The sequence below is a fragment of the Physeter macrocephalus genome, chromosome 5 (genome assembly GCF_002837175.3).
Source record: "Physeter macrocephalus isolate SW-GA chromosome 5, ASM283717v5, whole genome shotgun sequence".
Classification (NCBI taxonomy): Eukaryota; Metazoa; Chordata; class Mammalia; order Artiodactyla; family Physeteridae; genus Physeter; species Physeter macrocephalus.
The window spans coordinates 88159058-88181344 of NC_041218.1; the positions used below are offsets into that span (position 1 = coordinate 88159058).

At 40.1% G+C, this 22287-nt stretch overlaps 2 protein-coding genes and 1 pseudogene across 9 annotated transcripts in view; 2 read left to right on the top strand and 1 right to left on the bottom strand.

Annotated features, from left to right (window-relative positions):
* PHTF2 (putative homeodomain transcription factor 2) overlaps positions 1–17313 on the bottom strand; it is a 154067-nt gene extending 136754 nt beyond the window's left edge. For all 5 annotated transcript variants that reach the window (XM_055085057.1, XM_028490146.2, XM_055085058.1 and 2 more), the window contains exon 1: positions 17158–17313. The gene's annotated coding sequence lies outside the window, so the exon portion shown is untranslated. The remainder of the gene's footprint in view (positions 1–17157) is intronic.
* LOC102982835 (thioredoxin-dependent peroxide reductase, mitochondrial-like) lies at positions 5399–6554 on the top strand (annotated as a pseudogene).
* Positions 17314–17676: 363 nt separating the features above from the next.
* TMEM60 (transmembrane protein 60) lies at positions 17677–21673 on the top strand. 4 transcript variants are annotated; one of them, XM_028490150.2, is made up of 4 exons: positions 17678–17880; positions 18123–18241; positions 19762–19907; positions 20976–21673. In XM_028490150.2, the coding sequence occupies exon 4, from the start codon at positions 21026–21028 to the stop codon at positions 21425–21427; it is 402 nt and encodes a 133-aa protein (XP_028345951.1). In that variant the 5' UTR covers positions 17678–17880; positions 18123–18241; positions 19762–19907; positions 20976–21025; the 3' UTR covers positions 21428–21673. The 4 variants fall into 4 exon arrangements, with proteins under 4 accessions (XP_007102680.1, XP_028345951.1, XP_028345950.1 ...); XM_007102618.3 differs by lacking the exon at positions 19762–19907 and having other exon boundaries at positions 17677–17880; XM_028490149.2 differs by lacking the exon at positions 18123–18241.
* The last annotated feature ends 614 nt before the right edge of the window (positions 21674–22287 follow it).

Here is a 22287-nt window from a genome sequence, read left to right on the forward strand (position 1 = left end):
GTGGTACGCGGGCCTCTCACTGCTGTGGCCTCTCCCGTCGCGGAGCACAGGCTCCGGACGCGCAGGCTCGGCGGCCAAGGCTCACGGGCCCAGCCGCCCCGCGGCATGTGGGATCCTCCCGGACCGGGGCATGAACCCGTGTCCCCTGCATCGGCAGACGGACTCTCAACCACTGCGCCACCAGGGAAGCCCAATTCTTGTAACTTTTCAAAGTCAAATTATGTCAAAATAAAAAAAAGAAGAAAATAACTATAGTAATTTTTAATTCAGTTTTAAAATTCCTCCTTTCTCATGTTAATTTTCTACACACACACTATCAACTTAATACACATAAAGCCTTCCTTTTATAATTAAGTTTATTTTCTCATGTAGTGTGGCTGCAGTGAAAGAGATGCACAGGGTAGACAAAAGAAAACTGACTCTATGTTTTGATTTTACCAATTTACATAATTCACCTCCATCAAAAGAAAAAGGCCATTTCAGTTGCCTATGATCAATGAGGAGACATTTTTAGACATACTCTTCTAACATCTTAACTCCATTTCCTCTACAGAGATTTTTAACAACCTTTAATACCTATTATTTCCAAAGTTAAGTCACACTGACCTCTCAAAATATAAAAGGTATTTTTGGACCACAGCAGTATTTTTAGTCTTTGTGGCAAATATTTTCCAGTGATGATAAAATCTGAATTATTACACCTTTAAAGAAATATTAATACTTACTTCTCATTAATTTGCCCTAGTAATAATATAGCCATGTTTTTCACTCTCTCACATTTTTTGTCAATGAGAACTGGGTTTTAAAAAGAAGAAAATGCAATTAGTTGCTTTCCTTTTGACTCACCATACATTCCTACATTTGTTTCAAGTGCAACAGGAATGCTGAGGAAGCTGAACATAAACACGTTTATCCAGTCAAAACATACGGTACACTTTGGTTCTTGCTATCCAAAGCTAATACACTCTAAAATCATGAGTTTTAATTAAAATAATACTAAAAATGGTACTTTATGCATTTAAAGTATTACTTTAAAATTTAATGAAGAGGGGTTTCCACTTCTAGCCACGATGGAGTATCAGGGACCAGATTAATCCTCCCACCTTTTTTTTTTTTTTTTTTTTTTGGCTGTACCATGCATCTTGCAGGATCTTAGTTCCCCCACCAGGGATCGAACCCAGCCCTCCGCAGTGGAAGCACAGAGTCCTCACCACTGGACCGTCAGGGAATTCCCCCTCCCACCTTTAAAACTAAAAAAAAAAAAGGACAAAATATGTGAAATCTTTTCAGACATTGGACAACAGGCTGTGCAAGACAATAATCTTTGAAAAAGGAAACAAAAAAGTGAGCCCTATTATTTCCTAATAGTACTGCCTGTAGAGCTTCCAGGACACAGTGCTAGCAGGGGAAAACCAGAGCCTGACAGTCTCCCCAAGTTGAGAGGACAGATTTGAGCGCTCAAGCACACCAAAACAACTAGAGTTCTCAGGGCAAAGTACCAGAGAGGAGAGAAGAGCACAAAAAGAGCTCTGGAGCTTTGCAGAGGATTCCCACTGAGTCTTCAGCTGATTATTGTTGATCAGCACACTTATGAAGAGAAACTACCTAAAGCCAGGAATAGAACCACCAGAAAGGAGCAGGCATAACAATTACCAAAGTTCACACAGGGATGGTAAGAGTTCACAGCCAGAGTGGAGAAATCCTGTAATAATGGGCAATAGCTAGAATACTGAGAAGGGCAGTGCCCCAGTAATAAGGCTAAATTAGCCTTGTACTAAAGGATGCTCAGGACTCATCTAACAAAGCTTTAAAAGCATGCCTTGAAGAACTGTTTCTAAGTAACATAACTGTGTCCCAAAACAAAGCTCAAAATATTTATAAGAATACAAAGAAAAGACAGCTCCAAACAACAAAATTCACAATGTCTGGCATCCAAACAAAACTTAGCAGGCATGCAAAGAAAAAGGAAAATATGACCCATAATAAGGAGAAAAATCAGTTACAAGAAGCAAACCCAGAAATGACAAAAGTGCTATGATTAAAACAGCTATTATATACAAAATACTGTGCATGTGTACATACACCTTATGTGTATGTATATGTATGTATATGTATACATTCACACACATGCGTGCACACACACACAAATGGAAAGAAACCCATGTTCATGACTGGAAGACAATATTATTAAGATGTACATACCCAAAGCAATCTACAGATTCAATGCAATCTCTATCAAAATTCCAATGGCATTTTTTGAAGAAACAGAAAAATTCATCCTGAAATTCATATGGAATCTTGAGGGACCCCAGGTAGCCAAAATAATTTTGTAAAACAACAACAAATTGGAGGAGTCACACTTTCTGATTTCAAAACATATTACAAAGCTATGGTAATCAAAACAGCACAGTACTGGCATAAGGACAAATAGACCAATGGGACAGAACAGAATCCAGAAATAAACCCTTGCATATATGGTCAAATAATCTTTGACAAGAACGCTAAGACCCCACTCAATGGGGAAAGGACAGTCTCTTCAACAATTTGTGTGCAGAAAAATGGATATCTACATGCAAAAGAATGAAGGTGGACCCTTATCTTATACCACATACAAAAATTAACTCAAAGTGGATTAAAGACCTAAGAGTAAAACCTAAAACTATAAAACTCATAGGAGAAAATGTAGGGTTAAACTTCATGACATTGTACTTGGTAGTGATTTATTTGGTTGTGACACCTAAAGCACAGAAAATAAAAGCAAAAATACACAAAAGGGACTAAATCAAACTTAAAAACTTTTGTGCATCAAAGGATACAATCAACAGAGTGAAAAGGTAACCTATGGAATGGGAGAAAATATTTGCAAACTACGTATGTGATAAGGGGTTAATATCCAGAATATATAAAGAACTACAACTTAACAACAAAATATCAAATACCTCAATTTAAAAATGGGCAAATGACCTGAATAGACATTTCTTCAAAGATGATATACAAATGGCCGGCAAGCACATGAAAAGATGCTCAACATCGCTAATCATTAGGGAAATGCAAATTAAAACCATAATGAGATATCACTTTATACCCATTATGATGGCTACTATCAACAAAACAGAAAATAACGAGTGTTAACAATTATGTGAAAAAACTGGAACCCTTGTGCATTGTTAGTGCAATGGTGTAGTGGTGCAATCACTACAGAAAATAGTATGGAAGTTTCTCAAAAAATTGAAAATAGAACTACCATATGATCCAGCAATCTCACTTCTGGGTATATACCCAAAAGAACTGAAAGCATGGTCCTGAAGACATATCTGCATACCCATGTTCACAGAAGCACTATTCACAATAGCAAAGAGATTAAAGTAACCCACATGTCCACCAATGGGGGAATAAATAAAGAAAATTATACAACAGAATATTATTCAGCCTTAAAGGAAATCCTACCACATGCCACAACATGGATGAATCTTCAGGATATTACACTAAGTGAAATAAGCCAGTCACAAAAAGACCAAAGCAGTATTATTCCATTTATCTGAGGTACCTAGCATAGTTGAAGTCAGAGACAGAAAACAGAAGAATGTCTTCCAGGGAATGGGGGAAGGAGTAAAGAGTAGTTGTTGAACAGATACAGAGTTTCAGATTTGCAAGATGAAGAAGTTCTGGAGAGCTATTTCACAACAATATTAATGTAATTAACACTACTGAACTATATACTTAAAAAATTATTAAGATGGTAAATTTGATGTTATGTATTTTTTACCACAATTTTTTGAAAACTCAGCTAGTATAGACTCTACATATACAGGTGACCCTTGAACAACAGTCTGAACTGCGCAGTTCCACTTATACACAGATTCTTTAAAAAATAAAAACATACTACAGTACTACATGATCTATGATTGGTTGAATCTGCAGATGCTGAACCGTGGATGTGGAGGGCCAACTATAAAGTTATACACAGATTTTCGGCTGTGTGAACGGTCAGCACCCCTAACACCTACATCATTCAAAGGTCAACTGTATTCAAGAAAGGAGAAGAGGGACTTCCCTGGTGGCACAGTGGATAAGACTCCATGCTCCCAATGCAGGGGGCCCAGGTTCAATCCTTGGTCAGGGAACTAGATCCCACATACATGCCACAACTAAGAGTTTGCATGCCACAACTAAGAAGCCCATGTGCTGCAACTAAGAAGCCAGCAAGCTGCAACTAAGGAGCCTGCCTGCCACAACCAAGACCGGGCGCAACCAGATAAATAAATTTTTTTTTTAAAAGACAGAAGAAAGATTGAACATGTAAAGGAGAAATATGTAAGATACAGACAAAATTCAAATCAAACTTACAGAAATGAAAATTAAAATGTCTAATAAGAAAAATACACTGGATGAGATAACAGCAGATCAGAAACTGAAAAGAAGAAAAGATTACTAATCTTGAGGACAGAGCAGGAGACATTATCCAAGTTGAAACAAGCAGTGAAAAAAAGATTTTTAAAAAATGAACAGAGCATCAGTTAGCTGTGGGACAATATCAAGTGGCATAATATATGTGTAACTGGAGTACCAGAATGAGAGGCATGAAGAAACACAGAAAAACTATTTGAAGAAATAATGGACAAATTTTTTCTACATCTGATGAAAATGGTAAATCTACAAACCAAGAAGCTCAACAAACCCCAAGCATAAGAAACATAAAACACATTGCAGGCACATCATAATAAAAGTGCTTAAAACCATGGTAAAGAGATCATCTTAAAAAGCAGCAAGTGGGGGAAAAAAAAACCACTTGCAATATAAAGAAATAAGGATAACAGTAGATTTCATATTGGAAAAATGCAATGAGAAGACAGTGGTGCAGTATCATTAAAGTCCTGAAAGAAAAAAATTGTCAATCTAAAATTCTATACCCAGCAAAAATATATTTCAAAAATAAAGTCAAGGGCTTCCCTGGTGGCACAGTGGTTGCGAGTCTGCCTGCCAATGCAGGGGACGCAGGTTCGTGCCCCGGTCCGGGAAGATCCCAAATGCCACGGAGCGGCTAGGCCCGTGAGCCACGGCCACTGAGCCTGTGCGTCCGGAGCCTGTGCTCCACAACAGGAGAGGCCACAACAGTGGGAGGCCCGCGTACCACACACACACAAAAATAAATAAAGTCAAAAAATATACTTTCAGGGGCTTCCCTGGTGGCACAGTGGTTGAGAGTCCGCCTGCCGATGCAGGGCACACGGGTTCGTGCCCCGGTCTGGGAATATCCCACATGCCGCGGAGCGGCTGGGCCCGTGAGCCATGGCCGCTGAGCCTGTGCATCCGGAGCCTGTGCTCCGCAACGGGAGAGGCCACAACAGTGAGAGGCCCAAGTACCGCAAATAAATAAATAAATAAATAACAAATATTTTTTCAGCTCTCTGCTTCTCCATCTGCCCTGCGGGTCCCAGGCACCCTGAAGATGGCGGCCATGGCAGAAAGGTTGCTCTGGATTTCGCTTGTCCAACACGTGAGTGCCATTCCTTGGGGCATTTCTGCTGCAGCCCTTAGGCCTGCTGCTTCTCGAAGAACGTGCTTGATAAATGCATTGTGTCTGGTTCTGGTCAAGCAAAATTCGCCTTTAGCACCAGTTCCTCATACCATGCCCCTGCCGTCACCCAGCATGCGCCCTATTTTAAGGGTACAGCTGTTGTCAATGGAGAGTTCAAAGAAATAAGCCTTGATGACTTTAAGGGGAAATATTTAGAGCTCTTCTTCTATCCTTTGGATTTCACCTTTGTGTGTCCTACAGAAATTATTGCTTTCAGTGACAAAGCCAATGAATTTCACGATATGAACTGTGAAATCGTTACAGTGTCAGTGGATTCCCACTTCACCCACCTGGCCTGGATAAACACACCAAGGAAGAATGGCGGTTTGGGCCACATGCAAATCACGCTCTTGTCAGATTTGACTAAACAGATTTCCTGAGACTATGGTGTGCTGTTAGCAGGTCCTGGCCTTGCACTACGACGTCTCTTCATAATTGACCCCAACGAGTCATCAGGCATTTGAGCGTCAATGATCTCCCAGTGGGCTGAAGCATGGAAGAGACCCTCCGCTTGGTGAAGGCATTTCAGTTTGTGGAAACCCAAGGAGAAGTCTGCCCAGCCAGCTGGACACCAGATTCTCCTACAATCAAGCCCCATCCGACTGTTTCCAAAGAATACTTTGAGAAGGTAAATCAGCAGACCATCCCATGTGCACCTGCAGCTCCCCACACCAGAAAAGAAACACAGCTGGAACTCACTTTTAGCATTTCAAAGATTATTATTTAGAGAAGGCAAAAAAACAATTATGCTTGTATTCGTAAATATTACTCTAAATGTTCTGTTTCTGTAACATTGGCCAAGGCTTTTAAAACGTGGTTAGCTACTAACGTAAGGAGTCCTTTATTGGCAGTGTATGGATGGATAGCTAGTTGCTGTAGAATGTGCAAATTCCTCTATTTCTTGGATCATGTCTTCAAAGGGAAAAGGAAACAATTCTTCTTTCTCAGCCTTACTTGAACCTTTGTATACACCAGAGTAGTATGACAGGCATCAAAACTTCTGATCAAGGGTCCTGAGATTTTCTCCCTGAGTTTCTTTGTATTAAACTGAATTTTCTTTTAAGATCATAGTTTTAAGTTGTTAGCATCAACGATCTAATTTAACACTTGCAGGACTTCCCTGGTGGTCCAGTGGTTAAGACTCTGTGCTTCCAGTGCAGGGGGCACAGGTTCAATCCCTGGTCAGGGAACTAAGATTCCACATACCATGCAGTGTGGTCGGGGTGGGGTGCGGGGGAAACACCTGCAATGAATGTGTATGTGATTGAAGCAAATGTGAATCATGTTTTTTAAAAAGAACCTACAGTGGCAAAGTGACTTAACTGATCATGCATGTTCCCCAGTCCTGAGATTTATACTTTATATAGTTATTTTACTTATTTTGTTAGCTGACTTAGTGCCTACATACATTTGTAATATTGATCGGGTATAATTATAAAGGATATTTATTGAATCCAGGGATTGCATTTTGAATTTGAATCATTCATGCATTTGAATCATCACGTAATTATTTTCTTTCCTGAAGTGTTCAATGTAAAAAATATAAAATATATACATTTTTTTTCACACATACAAAAGCTGATAAAATTTCATCAGTAGTACAGCATTACAATAAATACTAAAGGAAGTCTTTCAGGAAGAAGGAAAATGATACCAGAGGAAAAAAGAATTCCAAAGGAATGAAGAGCCTTGAAAATGGTAAATACGTGGGTAAATTTAAGAGCGTTTTTTCTAAAAAAAAAAAAAAAAAATTATTAATCCCTTTGAAAGACAAATGACCATTTAAAGCTAAAAAAGTAGGACTGGCCTTCCCTGGTGGCGCAGTGGTTGAGAGTCCGCCTGCCGATGCAGGGGACACGGGTTCGTGCCCCGGTCCGGGAAGATCCCACATGCCGCGGAGTGGCTGGGCCCGTGAGCCGTGGCCGCTGAGCCTGCGCGCCCAGAGCCTGTGCTCCGCAACGGGAGAGGCCACAGCAGTGAGAGGTCCGCATACCAAAAAACAATAAAAATTAAAAAAAAATTTTAAAAATTAAAAAAAATTAAAAAGTAGGACTATATTGTGGAATTTATAACATATGTAAAACCAAAATGTATGACAATAGCACAAAGGCTGAGAAGGGAATATGGAAGTATACTGTTACAAGGTTCTTATATGATATAAGAAGCTGTGTTTTACCCAAAGTAGATGTGATAAGCTAAAGATGTATACAGCCACTACAGACAGGCAGTAAAAAAAAAAAAAAAAAAAAAAAAAAAAAAAAAAAAGAGCTATAGATAATTAATACTCCAATAAAGAAGACAGTCATAAAAAAAATACTCCAATAATACAAAAGAAGACAAAGAAAAAAGGAACAAAGAACAGATGGGACAAATAAACACATAGCAAGATGGCAGATTTAAACCCATCAAAATCAATAATCATATTAAATGTAAATGGTCTATATTACTGGCCTTCCCTGGTGGCGCAGTGGTTGAGAGTCCGCCTGCCGATGCAGGGGACACGGGTTCGTGCCCCGGTCCGGGAAGATCCCACATGCCGCGGAGTGGCTGGGCCCGTGAGCCGTGGCCGCTGAGCCTGCGCGCCCAGAGCCTGTGCTCCGCAACGGGAGAGGCCACAGCAGTGAGAGGTCCGCATACCAAAAAACAATAAAAATTAAAAAAAAATTTTAAAAATTAAAAAAAATTAAAAAGTAGGACTATATTGTGGAATTTATAACATATGTAAAACCAAAATGTATGACAATAGCACAAAGGCTGAGAAGGGAATATGGAAGTATACTGTTACAAGGTTCTTATATGATATAAGAAGCTGTGTTTTACCCAAAGTAGATGTGATAAGCTAAAGATGTATACAGCCACTACAGACAGGCAGTAAAAAAAAAAAAAAAAAAAAAAAAAAAAAAAAAAAGAGCTATAGATAATTAATACTCCAATAAAGAAGACAGTCATAAAAAAAATACTCCAATAATACAAAAGAAGACAAAGAAAAAAGGAACAAAGAACAGATGGGACAAATAAACACATAGCAAGATGGCAGATTTAAACCCATCAAAATCAATAATCATATTAAATGTAAATGGTCTATATTAAAAGGCAGAGATTAGGACGCTGGATTAAAAAAAAAAAAAAGGACAAACTATATGCTATATACCAGAAATCTGCTTTAAATACAAACACACAAATAGATAAAAAGTTAAAAAATGTAAAAAGATATATCACACTAACACTAATCAAAAGAAAGCTGGAGTGGCAATACTGATAAAGCAGACTTCAGAGAAAAGCATATTACAAGAGGGCCATTTCACAATGATAAAAGAGATCCAATTCATCAAAAGATGATAACAATCCTAAATATGCATGTGTCTAGTAACAGAACTTCAAAATATATGAAGCCAAACTGATCAAACTGCAAGGAGAATTTGGCAAGTCCACAGTTATGTCAGAGATTTCAACACCCTTCTCTCAAAAACTGAGAGAACAGGGACTTCCCTGGTGGCCCAGCACCTAAGAATCCGTCTTCCAATGCAGGGGATGCTGGTTAGATCCCTGGTCCGGGAACTAAGATCCCACATGCCACAACTAAGGCAACTAAGCCCATGCGCTGCAACTACTGAGCCTGCATGTTGCAACTACAGAGCCCACATGCCCTGGAGCCTGTGAGCCACAACTACAGAGCCTGTGCACCGCAACTACTGAGCCCACACGGTCTGGAACACACCACAACTAGAGAGAAGCCTGCCTGCTGCAACGAAGATCCCACGTGCCACGACTCAGACCTGACACAGTCATAAATAAATAAATAAATAAAATTATTTTTAAAAATTGAGAGAACAAGCAGACAAAATATGTAAGGATAGAGAAATAGGAAAAACTCTACCAATCAACTTGATCTGACATTTATAGAACACTCCACCCAACATTCTTTTCAAGTGCACATGAATCATTTACCAAGAGAGACTATATTCTGGGCCATAAAAAAAGTCTCAATAAATTCAAAACGATTCAAATCACACAATGTATGTTCTCTGACCACAGTGAAATTAAATCAGAAATCAACATCTGAAAAATCCCCAAATATTGGAAGACTTGTATACATACCTTTAAATAACCAATAGGGTCAACAAAGAAATCACAAAATCAGCAAGGATTTTTCAACTGAACAAAAATGACAACATGACATATCAACACTTGTGAGATGCCACCAAAGCACTATTTAGAAGGGAATTTTATAGCATGAAACATTTATACTAGAAGACAATAAATTAACAAATTAAGTTTACATTTTAAGATTCTAGCAAATCAAGAACAAATAAAATGCAAAGTAAATAGCAAAATGGAAATAATAAAGAATAGAAATCACTGAAATTGAGAACACAAAATCAATAAAGAAAACCAAAACCTGGTTCTTTGAGAACATCAATAAAACAGACAAACTTCTAGTCAGACTGAACAGGAAAAAAATGAGAAAACACACAAATTTACAGTCAGGAATGAGAAAGGGGACATTGCTACAAATCTTACAGATATTAAAAAGATAATAAAGGAATATTATGAACAATTTTATGTCCATGAATTTAACAACTTAGATTAAATTGACAAATTCCTTGAAAGATACAAATGATAGATGCTCACTCAAAAAGAAATAAATAAAAAGCCCTTTGTCTATTAATGAAATTGAATTTGTAGTTAAAATCTTTCCCATAAAGAAAACTCCAGGCATAAGTATGCAAGTCATTTAATACTGTCTTAAGTTTAAGATACATGGAGAGATCAAGTATTTATTAACTATCATGTGCAGGCACTACGGATATAGAAGTTTGATATGGTTATGTTAGTATTTCAACAAAATCATTCTGGAAGGAAGCTGTGTAGAGAACTGGTTAGTACGAGGCTAAATTAAAAGTAAAGAGACCAGGGACTTCCCTGCAGGTCCAGTGGTTAAGACTCTATGCTTCCACTGCAGGGGGCCCACATTCCATCCCTGGTGGGAGAACTAAGATCCCATATGCTACGCGGCCAGAAAAAAAAAAGTAAAGAGACTAGTGACAATAATGAAATGATGAGGGCATGAAATAAGTCAGTGGCAATGAGCATTTTTTAAATTTATTTATTTTTTTCTTTGGCTGCATTGGGTCTTTGTTGCTGCACGCGGGCTTTCTCTAGTTGTGGGCAATGAGAATTTTTATTTTAACTTGGGGTAGGTGTTGGGATAGGGCATGATTAAAAGATAGATAATTAGTAGAGAGAATAACTAGATGCAGTGATGGATTGGACATGAAAGGTATGGGGAGTAAAAGAGTAAGGATGTTCCATGATTCTTGGCTTGAACATCAGAAGAACCATTCATTAGAACAGGGAATACAAGAGGAGAAAAAGAAGATATGTTTAATTTTTCAACATATGGTACATTTAGACATTCAGTGACCAAAAGGTAGATTGGTAGGCAATGTGATAATACATAGAATCAACATTTAGGGAATCTGTGTAAATTAAGCTGCTCTATCTACCAGGATTACTTGCAATTAAAGCCTTCTCTATAACTGTACAATTAACTGCACAATGGCTTTTCTCTGTTAAAAGAACTTGAGGAGTAAGAAGGTAGTTAAAAGAGTTGAGAAGATAAGTCCCTTTCCCTATATACTTAATTCACAGTACAAGAGACCCAATTTCAGTGATCTTTTTACTGTCATTTAGAACAGCAAAACCCCATTTATTTGCTCTATTTGGTTTAATGAGCCTGACCTCCTTTCTTCAGAAAAAAATTGGAGAACGTGAAGCTCTCTCCCTATCTTTTCCCCTTTTTTGTTTTATGTGGCTGCAATGATTCAATTCTTTATTCAACACTGCCTGTTACCTATATAACAACCATTGCCTCCTTTTAAGGTTTTCTTTGTTTGCCATTTTCTGCCTTTCCTTACGCCATTTGAGAATTGTATTTTTTAAAAAGTATACCTGTTCAACTTATTTGAACAACTGCAGCAACCTTTTATTTTTTGAGCAAGTCTTAAAAGCCAGGCAATGAATCAAGTGCTTCACATATATTAGCTCATTTAGTTTTCAAAATCTTGCAAAGTAGATATCCCCATTTTATGATTAAATAAAACTGAACATCAAAAAGATTACATAATGAGGGGACTCCCTGGTGGCGCAATGGTTAAGAATCCACCTGCCAATGCAGGGGACAAGGGTTCGAGCCCTGGTCTGGGAAGATCCCACATGCCGCGGAGCAACTAAGCCCGTGCACCACACCTACTGAGCCTGCGCGCTAGAGGCCGCGAGCCACAACTACTGAGCTTGCCCTCTAGAGCCCAAGAGCCAGAACTACTGAAGCCTGCATGCCACAAATACTGAAGCCCATGCGCCTAGAGCCCATGCTCCTCAACAAGAAAAGCCACCACAATGAGAAGCCCAAGCACCACAACAAAGAGTAGCCCCACACGCAGCAACGAAAACCCAACGCAGCCAAAAAAAATAAATAAATAAAATTTAAAAAAAAATAAGAAAAGATTACATAATGAGCCCAAAGTTAGAAAACTGGTGGACTGTAGAACTAAAACTTGAACCTAGGTCTGTAGAGCACCAAAACTTGTGCCACATAACTTTCATAAGCTTTTTGTTACCTGTAAGAGACCTTTTACTGAATGTATGACTAAGGTGCTTTCATTCATGCAACAAACGTGTGCCTACTACATGTCTTCAAACTTTCTGTACATACACTTTTAATAGTCCCTTCCCCTACTGTTTCTGAAACTGGAAAGCTGCATACAGTACACTTTTTTGCCTTTACTTCCTCTCATTAAATGTCAAATTTAATCATGTTATGATTATTATCAGGTTGTGGTTCAGCCACCGCCATTTCCTGCTTCAGTTCCTGTTCAAAATGAAGTCCAGCATATTTTCTTTCCTAGTCCTCTAAACTTACCTGTTCTAGGAGCAATTTTTTTTTCTCATCTGAAAACTAACCTCTATTATTTTGTGTCATTTTAGCAATTTACATGAAGCTAACAAGTTGGACTAAAAATGCAGCTTTCCTAAATGTCATTTAATATTTTCAACTTAGTCATATGATTCTGGTTATAAAGTGATCCACATTTATAAATTCAATGTGATATATATGGAATCTAAAAAAAAAAAATGGTTCTGATGAACCTAAGGTCAGGATAGGAATAAAGACGCAGACTTAGAGAATGGACTTGCGGACACGCGGAGGGGGAAGGGTAAGCTTGGACAAAGTGAAAGAGTAGCACTGACATATACACACTACCAAATGTAAAATAGATAGCTAGTGGGAAGCAGCTGCATAGCACAGGGAGATCAGCTCGGTGCTTTGTGACCACCTAGAGGGGTGGGATAGGGAGGGTGGGAGTGAGACACAAGAGGGAGGAGATATGGCAATATATGTACACGTACAGCTGATTCACTTTGTTATACAGCAGAAACTAACACAACACTGTAAAGCAATTATACTCCAATAAAGATGTTATAAATAAATAAATAAATAAATCCAATGTGAGTATTTACGGTTCTGTGCTAACCTGAGGGGAAGACATAACCATGGGACTTTTTCTCAGATTTTTCAAGGACAGTCCTAATTTAAAACATTCTGTCCAACAGTCACATCTCAAGTTTCAGTTCAGAAAAGACAGTCAAAGGGTATACATATGCAAAGGGTAGTTTGCAATATTGACTCTATATGGCAACAGAGTAGGTAAGGGGTGGGGGTTAAGGGAAGGCAATCAATCACTTAAAACTCTTCTTCTTTACTTTACCTTACTTTATCTTTATTTTTTTGGCCGAGCCATGCATCCTGCAGATCTTAGTTCTCAACTAGGGATTGAACCCAGGGCTCCTGCAGTGGAAGCGCAGAGTCCTAACCATTGGACCTCCAGGGAATTCCCAAGATGATTCTTCTTTTTTAAATAATCCCAAAATACATCCCACAAATTTGGTGCAATTGCCTTAGTCTTCTCTTACAGCTTAGAATGAAGTATCCCAATGAAATAATGAAACAGTTGCTTGCCTGAACATGTTTGGAAATGAAGTTTTAACTGACAGTACGGAAAATAAGTATTCAAAGGTAAATATTAAATAAAAATGTAACAATGCACAAACTCTTGAGATATTCCTATGATTTCAGTATCTAAGTATGCAATTTATAACCACTAAAATTGACCAGCCACATTTCTATACAATTATCGTTTAAATTTGGCCTTTAAAAATACTTTCTAGGGCTTCCCTGGTGGCGCAGTGGTTGAGAGTACGCTTGCCGATGCAGGGGACACGGGTTCGTGCCCCGGTCCGGGAAGATCCCACATGCCGCGGAGCGGCTGGGCCCGTGAGCCATGGCCGCTGAGCCTGTGCGTCCGGAGCCTGTGCTCCGCAACGGGAGAGGCCACAACAGTGAGAGGCCCACGCACCACAAAAAAAAAAAAAAAAAAAAAAAAAAAAACTTTCTATACAGAGCCACAATTACTTGCCATTCCCTCAACAATCCATATTCCGGTTCTCTTGCCTCCAGTTCTGTGTGCTCTGTGTTTGATGCCTTCCCTCCCCACTAATCAAAATTATCAGTCACACTTTTAGGTTCCAGAGATAGCTCCCTGCTAAACCTCCAACCCCTTCTCAACTCTGTTCCATTTATTTGTTCCTTCTTCTTTATTCAGGGCTCACCAATGTGACAATACTGTACATATTCTGTTTAATAATATTACTCCCCTTTGAAGCATTATTCTCTCCACTTAACAGATAAGGAAACTAAAGTTGAAAAAGGTTTGGTATCATGTTCAAGGTCACAAAACAAAACAGGAATTCAAACGCTGGTCTGTCTGAACTTTAACTGAATTCTCTTTCCATGAAACCACACACTCTACGGCACTCTCTTATAGTATATATTGCATTGTGTTACCATTATTCGTTCAACTATCTCTCTCTCCCACTAAACGGATATTCCTCAAAGACAGGGAAGGTGACTCCATCCTTACATCCCAGCAACACTCAACAGTGCCTATTATACAATGATCTCAAAGTGTTACTGAATATTCAGTTTATGGTTTTGCAGCATTATTTTCCATTGATTAGTCTCCTTCAACCAAATCTCTACGACGCCATTTTTACTGTGATGGGAAAGCACAACAGCTTGGAATATAGGCTTTGTAATCAGATTGATTAGATGTGAATTCCACCTCCACCAACTTATTAGCTGAGAAATCTTGAACACATGAGTTAACCTACATTAACTCATGGGAGGACAGTAATCACAGTAGCTACCTCCTAGGATTAAAAGGATTAAATGAAGTAACATAGACAATCCTCATCTTTTCCTACATGCTACCCTGAATTTTCTTCGGCTCAGTCTAGTGTAGCCTTTTTCAATACAAATTCCTTATAATTTTGATATTACTCAGCCATAATAAAGAATGAAATAATGCCATCTGCAGCAACATGGATGGACCTAGAGATTATCGTACTTAGTGAAGTTAAGTCAGACAGAGAAAGACAAATATCACATGATATCATTTATATGTGGAATCTTAAAAAAGGGTACAAATGAACTTATCTACAAAAGAGAAACAGAGTTACAGATGTAGAAAACAAACTTATGGTTACCAGGGGGCTGGGGGGTGTATATTGGAAGATTGGGATTGACATATACACACTACTATATATAAAATAGATAACTAATAAGGACCTATTATGTACCACAGGGAACTCTACTGAATACTCTGTAATGGCTTATATGGGAAAAGAATCTAAAAAAGAGTGGATATATGTATAACTGATTCACTTTCCTGTATACCTGAAACTAACACAACACTGTAAATCAACTATACTCCAATAAAAACTTAAAAAAAAATTTCCCTGCAATTTTGAATGAAATGGACTAGCCAAAAAGGTTATGGTTTAAAAATTGCTCAGGTCTCTTACTTGACATTTAGGGCCAACTGTCCAGTGCCAGTTTGGACTCAAAAAAAAGTTTATTCTTGGAGGCTTGACTATGCAAGAGTGCTCCCATTGTATACTATATTTTATTTGCTCACCACATTTTCAAGCCCTACCAGCAAGTTTGAAAATTGGAACAGACACTTCCTACTTTACTACCACCTAACTTAATACTACCTGATGCAGGTAGACAACTAACCTGTGTGGGAGGCAGGCTATTTCCCTGCAAGAAAACTCTCCTGGAACCACCTGTGTCTGGTCTCAGACATGGCTCATTCTCCCCACACCTCCATATTGGTCTGCAATCTAGAGGCTAAGCCACTACACCTGACAGAGGATACCCATTTCCTTCTCTTAAACTTAGCAACCCTTACTCCAAAAAGTTAGGATTTTATATTGTTATGCTATTTTATGGCTCTTTAGGCTAAAGTGCCTAGTTTCCAAATTATCAGAATTCCCCCTTAAAATTTTAAAAATCTATGAAAAAGCCCAGTTTTGGAGAAAAAAAGTTTTTAAAAATACATAATCCCTAGAAACAAGAGCAAACACTAAGGCTATAGCCACAGTCTCAAAGGGCAAAAAAAAAGAAAAATCTTCAAATGCCTAGTTGGCTAAAGCTAACCAAAAGCTATAAAATCAAAGTACCATAAATAACAACTAATCTCAAAGTAAGCAGACTATACCATTAACAAAGTGAGCAGGCGTGAATAACAAAATACCTAACACATTCACCACGAATTTTAAAATTACTTGGTATGTAGATAGAGATTAATAAATTGTTCCAGATTCTGTACTTCCCTAGACAGTATATGTTGTTACAAAGCAGGTCCTTTTTTTTTTTTTTTTTTTTTTGCCGGGCTAAAAATTAAAAGGGTGACAGATGAGTGACAGAATAATCTCTGAAGTTCTACAAGGAGATGTTGCGTTAGAAAGCCATGACTCGAAGGAACAATACCAGAACACTGGCTGTCAACATCAGGCAGATAAAAATAAGAAAAGGTAAAGCACGCTGATGGACCGCGGCATTGTTTCCAGACAAGAAATATCCCTTTAAGGCCCATGTCAAGGATTTCAGCGCCAGCTCCGCAGTCAGTGCTGGAATCAGAAAACTAAACTGTTGCCCGCTCAGTGGGAGCAGGGCAGCGACCCCCTCCAGTCGGCGTCCAGCGCGCGCAGAGTCGCCCCCTCCTCCCGAGCCCGGTCCTCCGGCTGCTAGCTGGCCGCTCCCCGCCGACCCCGGCTCGGCCACCCGATGACCCGCACTCCCTCCAGGACCCGACGCGCCCCAAACATAGCGCCAGGGGAAGGAAGCGAAGGAGAGGGGCCTTGGGAGGGGGCGGAGTGGCGGGAGGCGGCGCTGGGCTTCGGCCCATCACCATCAAGGCTCGAGGACAGCGCGGGTTCGGGAGGAGGGAGGCTGAGCCTCCGCCACCGGCCAAATGATAGTATCCCGGAGCGCAGGTGCCGGCGGCTGCCGCGGAAGTCACGGGCGGGGAGGACGACGCGTTGCCCCCAGACCCCACACCTCCATCCCACCCGCCGCTCTTCTCCTCCTTCGTCCAGCTTCATCCTCCGCTTCTGTCAGAACCCAACGACCTCCACGCGGCCCGCCTCAGCACGGAGGTGATGCCGGCTCTTACCGTAGGAAAGGGCGCCGCGCCGCTAGGAGGCGGCTGGAGTGCGCGCGGGAGACACCGAGGCAAACGCCGCCGCCGCCACGGGAGCCTGACGAGCCACAACGAAGCAACCCGCGGGCGCGCTGCCTCCAGAGCCGTCGCCCCACCCCCTCTCCCGCAGGATTTTGCGCCGGAGCCTGCAGTCTCCGCGCGCTGACTGGGAGAGCAAGAGGAGGGGCGGGGCGCCCCGCGGAGGCGGGGCCCAGCGCTGGCAAGTCTGATTGGCATCTGTGGGCCCAATGGGACCACGGACGCTCCCGGCTATGCTTAGACTGACTTTCCTCGTAGCCCGTAGCAGTAGAGAGGCGGGCCTACTGGCTTCTTTTATTGCCGCCTTTTTGACAAACCCGATCTCACGGAAAAGTCGGTTGGTTGGCACTGGCGGCCAAATGGCCCAATTACCGCAGGGAAGGGGGCCTCTGAACCGAGATTGGCGTTCTCTCTACCTATAGGGTAGGCCCAGGGAGGTGAGACCCTGCCCCGGATGTGGGCGCGGCCCCGAGGTAGACCTGAGAGAGCTTCCACTGTGGTTGTTTGGAGAGGCGGAACTGAGATCTTTTTCTTGATTATCATGTGACGGGTTCTGGACTTAATGGGAGAAAAAGCGTGGAAAAGGCCAAGGATCCAAACTGGCGAATTTTCTGATCTTAGCGCCCCTCTGCGCTCTCCAGCCAGCGGCGCTGCCAGGTGAGTCCGGGGCTCCAACGAACTGGCATCCTCCGAAGTGCACTCGCCCCCCGCGCCCCCCACACCCCGGTGCCGTGGCCTCCTGATGCTTCCGTGGGCCGTGTCGCCGCCCCTCATCCCCTCACCCCCTCACACTCCCGGTCCCAAACGCACATACACCTCTTGGTACCAGGATTCTGTTTGCATTGTGGATCATATCGTACAAGAACTGCGTTCAACTCCAGAATGTATTGGTCCCACAGTGCAGAATGGGGGGAGTCCGGATAGGGCACCGCTGGCGGACCGTCGGCATGCGAAGACGAAGGGCAAGGATAGTTTAGGAACGCCCTGAAGTTCTGAGACAAGTAGGCCCGAAAATCAGGTAAGTGTAAGCAGAACGCTGTTCCTTTGAAGGACGGTCAGGTTGGCCAAGGCTGTTGCAGCAGGAACCTTTAGAAAGTGACTCATTGTTTAGAATAGTTCTGTATTGGGGGCCCATTAAGTTCACTGGGAAGTGTACTGGCAGTCGCGAGAGAAGGGAATGGCAGATGGTGTGGCAAGCACCATGGACAAATGATCGAGTCCACACACCTGGTACCGAGACGCTGAACTGTGGGCAGGGGCCTTTAGATTGCCATTTAGGGGAAGCGCAGGTTTTAACAATGGATAAGGAAGCATATACTTAACTATCTTGCAGATGCAAGAAATAACCACCTCGAATGAGAAATACTTTAGTTGAACAAATTTTTGTTTTGGAGTATGCAGCTCCCTCCACCCTGCCCCCCCACCGCCCTTCTTTAAGAAGAAAGAAGAGTAGTAGTAGGAAACAAATATAATAAGTTAACGGAGATTTATTAATAAATTAATGAAATCGGAGCTGTAGGTCATCACTGAACCCCAGCATCCATAATCCTTCAAGTGTCATTTAAATATCAACAGAGTGCTTCCCAATCGAGGGCATTTTAGTAAAAGTGCATACAAAAGTTTGTTGCATCCCACATAATAGAACTTGTAGCCACAAGACTGTGTTCTTTGCAGCCTTTTCACCTCCAGTCTTCAAGCACCTGTGTTGAATGCAGCTCCCTTCTTATGACCAGTTGCTACTCAGTTCTTTACGAGAAAAAAATGAAACTTGACTCATCCAGTGGCTGGCTGATGGAAAAGTTACGTTTAAGCAACTGTATTATCCTAAACCTTTTAAAAGTCCATAAAAATGGCCAGATCGATTGGAAATGGGAATTGAGCAAATTCAATTTACAGTGTGAAACCCATCTGTAGTTACTAATCAGTACGCACCTCTCCACCTCTTCTTCCAAAGTCAGTCCCACATTCCACTATGGCAGCCTCTGGCCAGGAAAGGAGACCAGCACGGAAAATGCCTTCCTGGGAGCAAGAGCATCTGTTTTTCACACTGCAGTATGAAGTATCTGCCAGCCAAATAAACAAGTTGAGTGCAGGCAGATGGGTATAAGGGAAAGAAGGGAGCTAGGAGACTCATAGGTCACTATTGAAATAAAACAGATACATATTCTTGCACCATGACAGTCACCCACTGTTTGAAGTAGTAGAGATGTAGCAAAGTTAGTTCTAAAATATAACTACTTAAAACATGATAGTCTAGGGCATTTGATTTATCTAGCCAGTTTCCTCACCTTTTCCCTGTTTCTTATCTTGCTGCATTTTTACTCCTATCACCCATGCTTTTGTTACCATCCCCATTACCTTCTGATCTTTTCCTGTTGCCATTAAGTGTCCTCTCTCATCCTCAGTCTATCACTGCCCAGTGGCTTATTTCCCTCTGTTTATAATCATACTTAGATTCCTCCTTTACTGAAAATTTCTTCTTGATCCTTCCTTTGTCATCCTCATTGTATGTCTGACCTTTCATCTTCTTTTCTCCAGATGTTTCAAAGGAATAAAATGTTGTCAACTGTTTGCATTTCATTATCTTCTGTTAACTCCTCACCCAACTTCATACAGCCTGGCTTCTGATTTCCCATTCTATTTACCCTTTTCCAAATGGTTACAAGGTTGATAAAAAAACTTGAGTAAGTATGGAACATACTGTAAACCTGTATGTGAAGATTAAATAAGTGCTTATACCTAAGTATTATAGATGAATGCATTCCTATCAAAATTCCAAGTTTTTAAGAATTAGTGATTTTCGCATTGAAAAACGTGGAAGGTCAAAATAGTAGAAAATATTCTGGAAAAGAAAATGGTAACTAGGTACTAGACCTCTCAGATATTAGAACATATCCAGTAACAGTCATACAGTACTAGTACAAAACAGAAATATAGATCAGTAAGACAAAACAGGACTATAAGAAATAGCCCCAATTATTGAATAATTTAGCATCTAAAATCACAAAACATGAAAAGTTTTTAAAGTGGTTTTGATTATTGGATAGCAAGTAATAAAAAAGTATGATCGATACCACAAACCAAAAATATAAGTATTATTAAAAAACAAATTTTTAGACTAAGAAAACAGGTATTTGTAAGACCTTTGAGAAAATTTGATTTAAAAAATGCAAGACCCATAGATTAAGCTGTGTGAAAATCCAGTGTTATCAATGTGTTCTATATTATTTAACCCAATGATCTCTTTAAAATCATAATTCTACTTAATGTCTTAATTTTTTATTAACTGTTTCCTTCTTCTTAATACTCTCCTGTCTTGGCTTGATACCAGCCCTTCCTTTTTCACTTTGATTTTGAATGCTTTCTCTTAGTATTCCTTGAAATTGAATGAAAATTAATAGGTGTGCAAGTGTACAAAAAGCGGTTAAGAACATCTCGTAGGTTCAGGAAAAAGATCATGAGTGCCTGGACCTGTGTGACAGCAATGAAAAGGAGCAGACTGTTCTTGAGACATTTTCGATAGAGCTTATACCCAGTGGATATACTAAAAATTGCATTTTGTCACAGCTATAAGGAGTGATGGATATGTTGTCAAAGATGGCTACAGGTTTTATAGATGATGAAAGTAAGACTGGTAGAATGTTTTCAAAATTAGGAAATATGTGAGTGGGAAAGAGCCAGCTTTGTAAACCAGGAATAGAAAATTTTTTTTCTGGTATCAAAACAATCTTGACTTTTTTTCCTTCTCTTAGGGTATATTTCCCTTTTTTCGACTCTGCAACAGCCTCTTTAAACTGTTTAAATGAGAATGTCCTTGGCTCAGAGAGTACTACTCACCTGGCTTTTCACATTACTCTTCTTGATCATGTTGGTGTTGAAACTGGATGAGAAGGCACCTTGGAACTGGTTCCTCATATTTATTCCAGTCTGGATATTTGATACTATCCTTCTTGTCATGCTGATTGTGAAAATGGCTGGGCGATGTAAGTCTGGCTTTGACCCTCGACATGGATCACACAATATTAAAAAAAAAGCCTGGTACCTCATTGCAATGTTACTTAAATTAGCCTTCTGCCTTGCACTCTGTGCTAAACTGGAACAGTTTACTACCATGAATCTGTCCTATGTCTTCATTCCTTTATGGGCCTTACTGGCTGGGTCTTTGATAGAGCTTGGATATAACGTCTTTTTTGTGAGAGACTGACTTCTAAGGACATCATCTCATTTTATTGCTGTTCAACAAGCTATCATTAAAGTGTTCTGAATCCTTGCAAGCTTGAAGAATGCCAGAGAACTGAGAAAAATATCAAATGTAATTTTATACTGCTTCCATAAAGTAGTCTTGGTGAATAATGGACTTCTAGTCAACACAAAACTTACTTAATTATTCAATATTTGAGTTATTAGTACCCTTATTGTCCTATGTAAATAAAGTTTGTTTTGGATCTTATTTTTCTACCTGACTATGGCATAATCTGTTTTAAGTATGTGATCAACATTTAAAGTAAATATAAAGACTTTAATCTACATATCTGGGTAGAAGTTTAATATATCATGGCCCCATTACTACCAAAGTAAAGAGTGCTTCTCGATTATGAAGGAAAAACACAGTTACTGAAATAATTAGGGGTGCCACTTCATGTTTACATTCAGAAAGAATCTGAGAGTTCGACAGTTTTTTATCTAGGCTAAGTTCATTGTTACCTCTGCCTTCTGTTAGAAACAAATAGAGGTAGCATATTAAAACAGAGCAGAAGCTTGCCTCTTTCTGTTAGGGGAACTATACATCCCAGTTATGTCAGGAAAGTCCAGTTTATGCCTATTGTCCTGGGGTCTCAGGGAGTTAGTTCCCCTTTCATTCTTAGAAGTGTCCTGGTTTGAAAAATTATAGATCACCCTACGAGGGTACTTAACCAATTCCAGTGAAGTGTAGGTGGAAGTACTTACAAGAATTCCAAAGAGTCTTAAGTGTCTTATAACCCTAAAGCAGGGTCAGGGTGATGTTCTTGCCCTATACAGCCCTCACTTAGCTTTGGGAGTATCTAAAGTAGTATTTTGTTCATT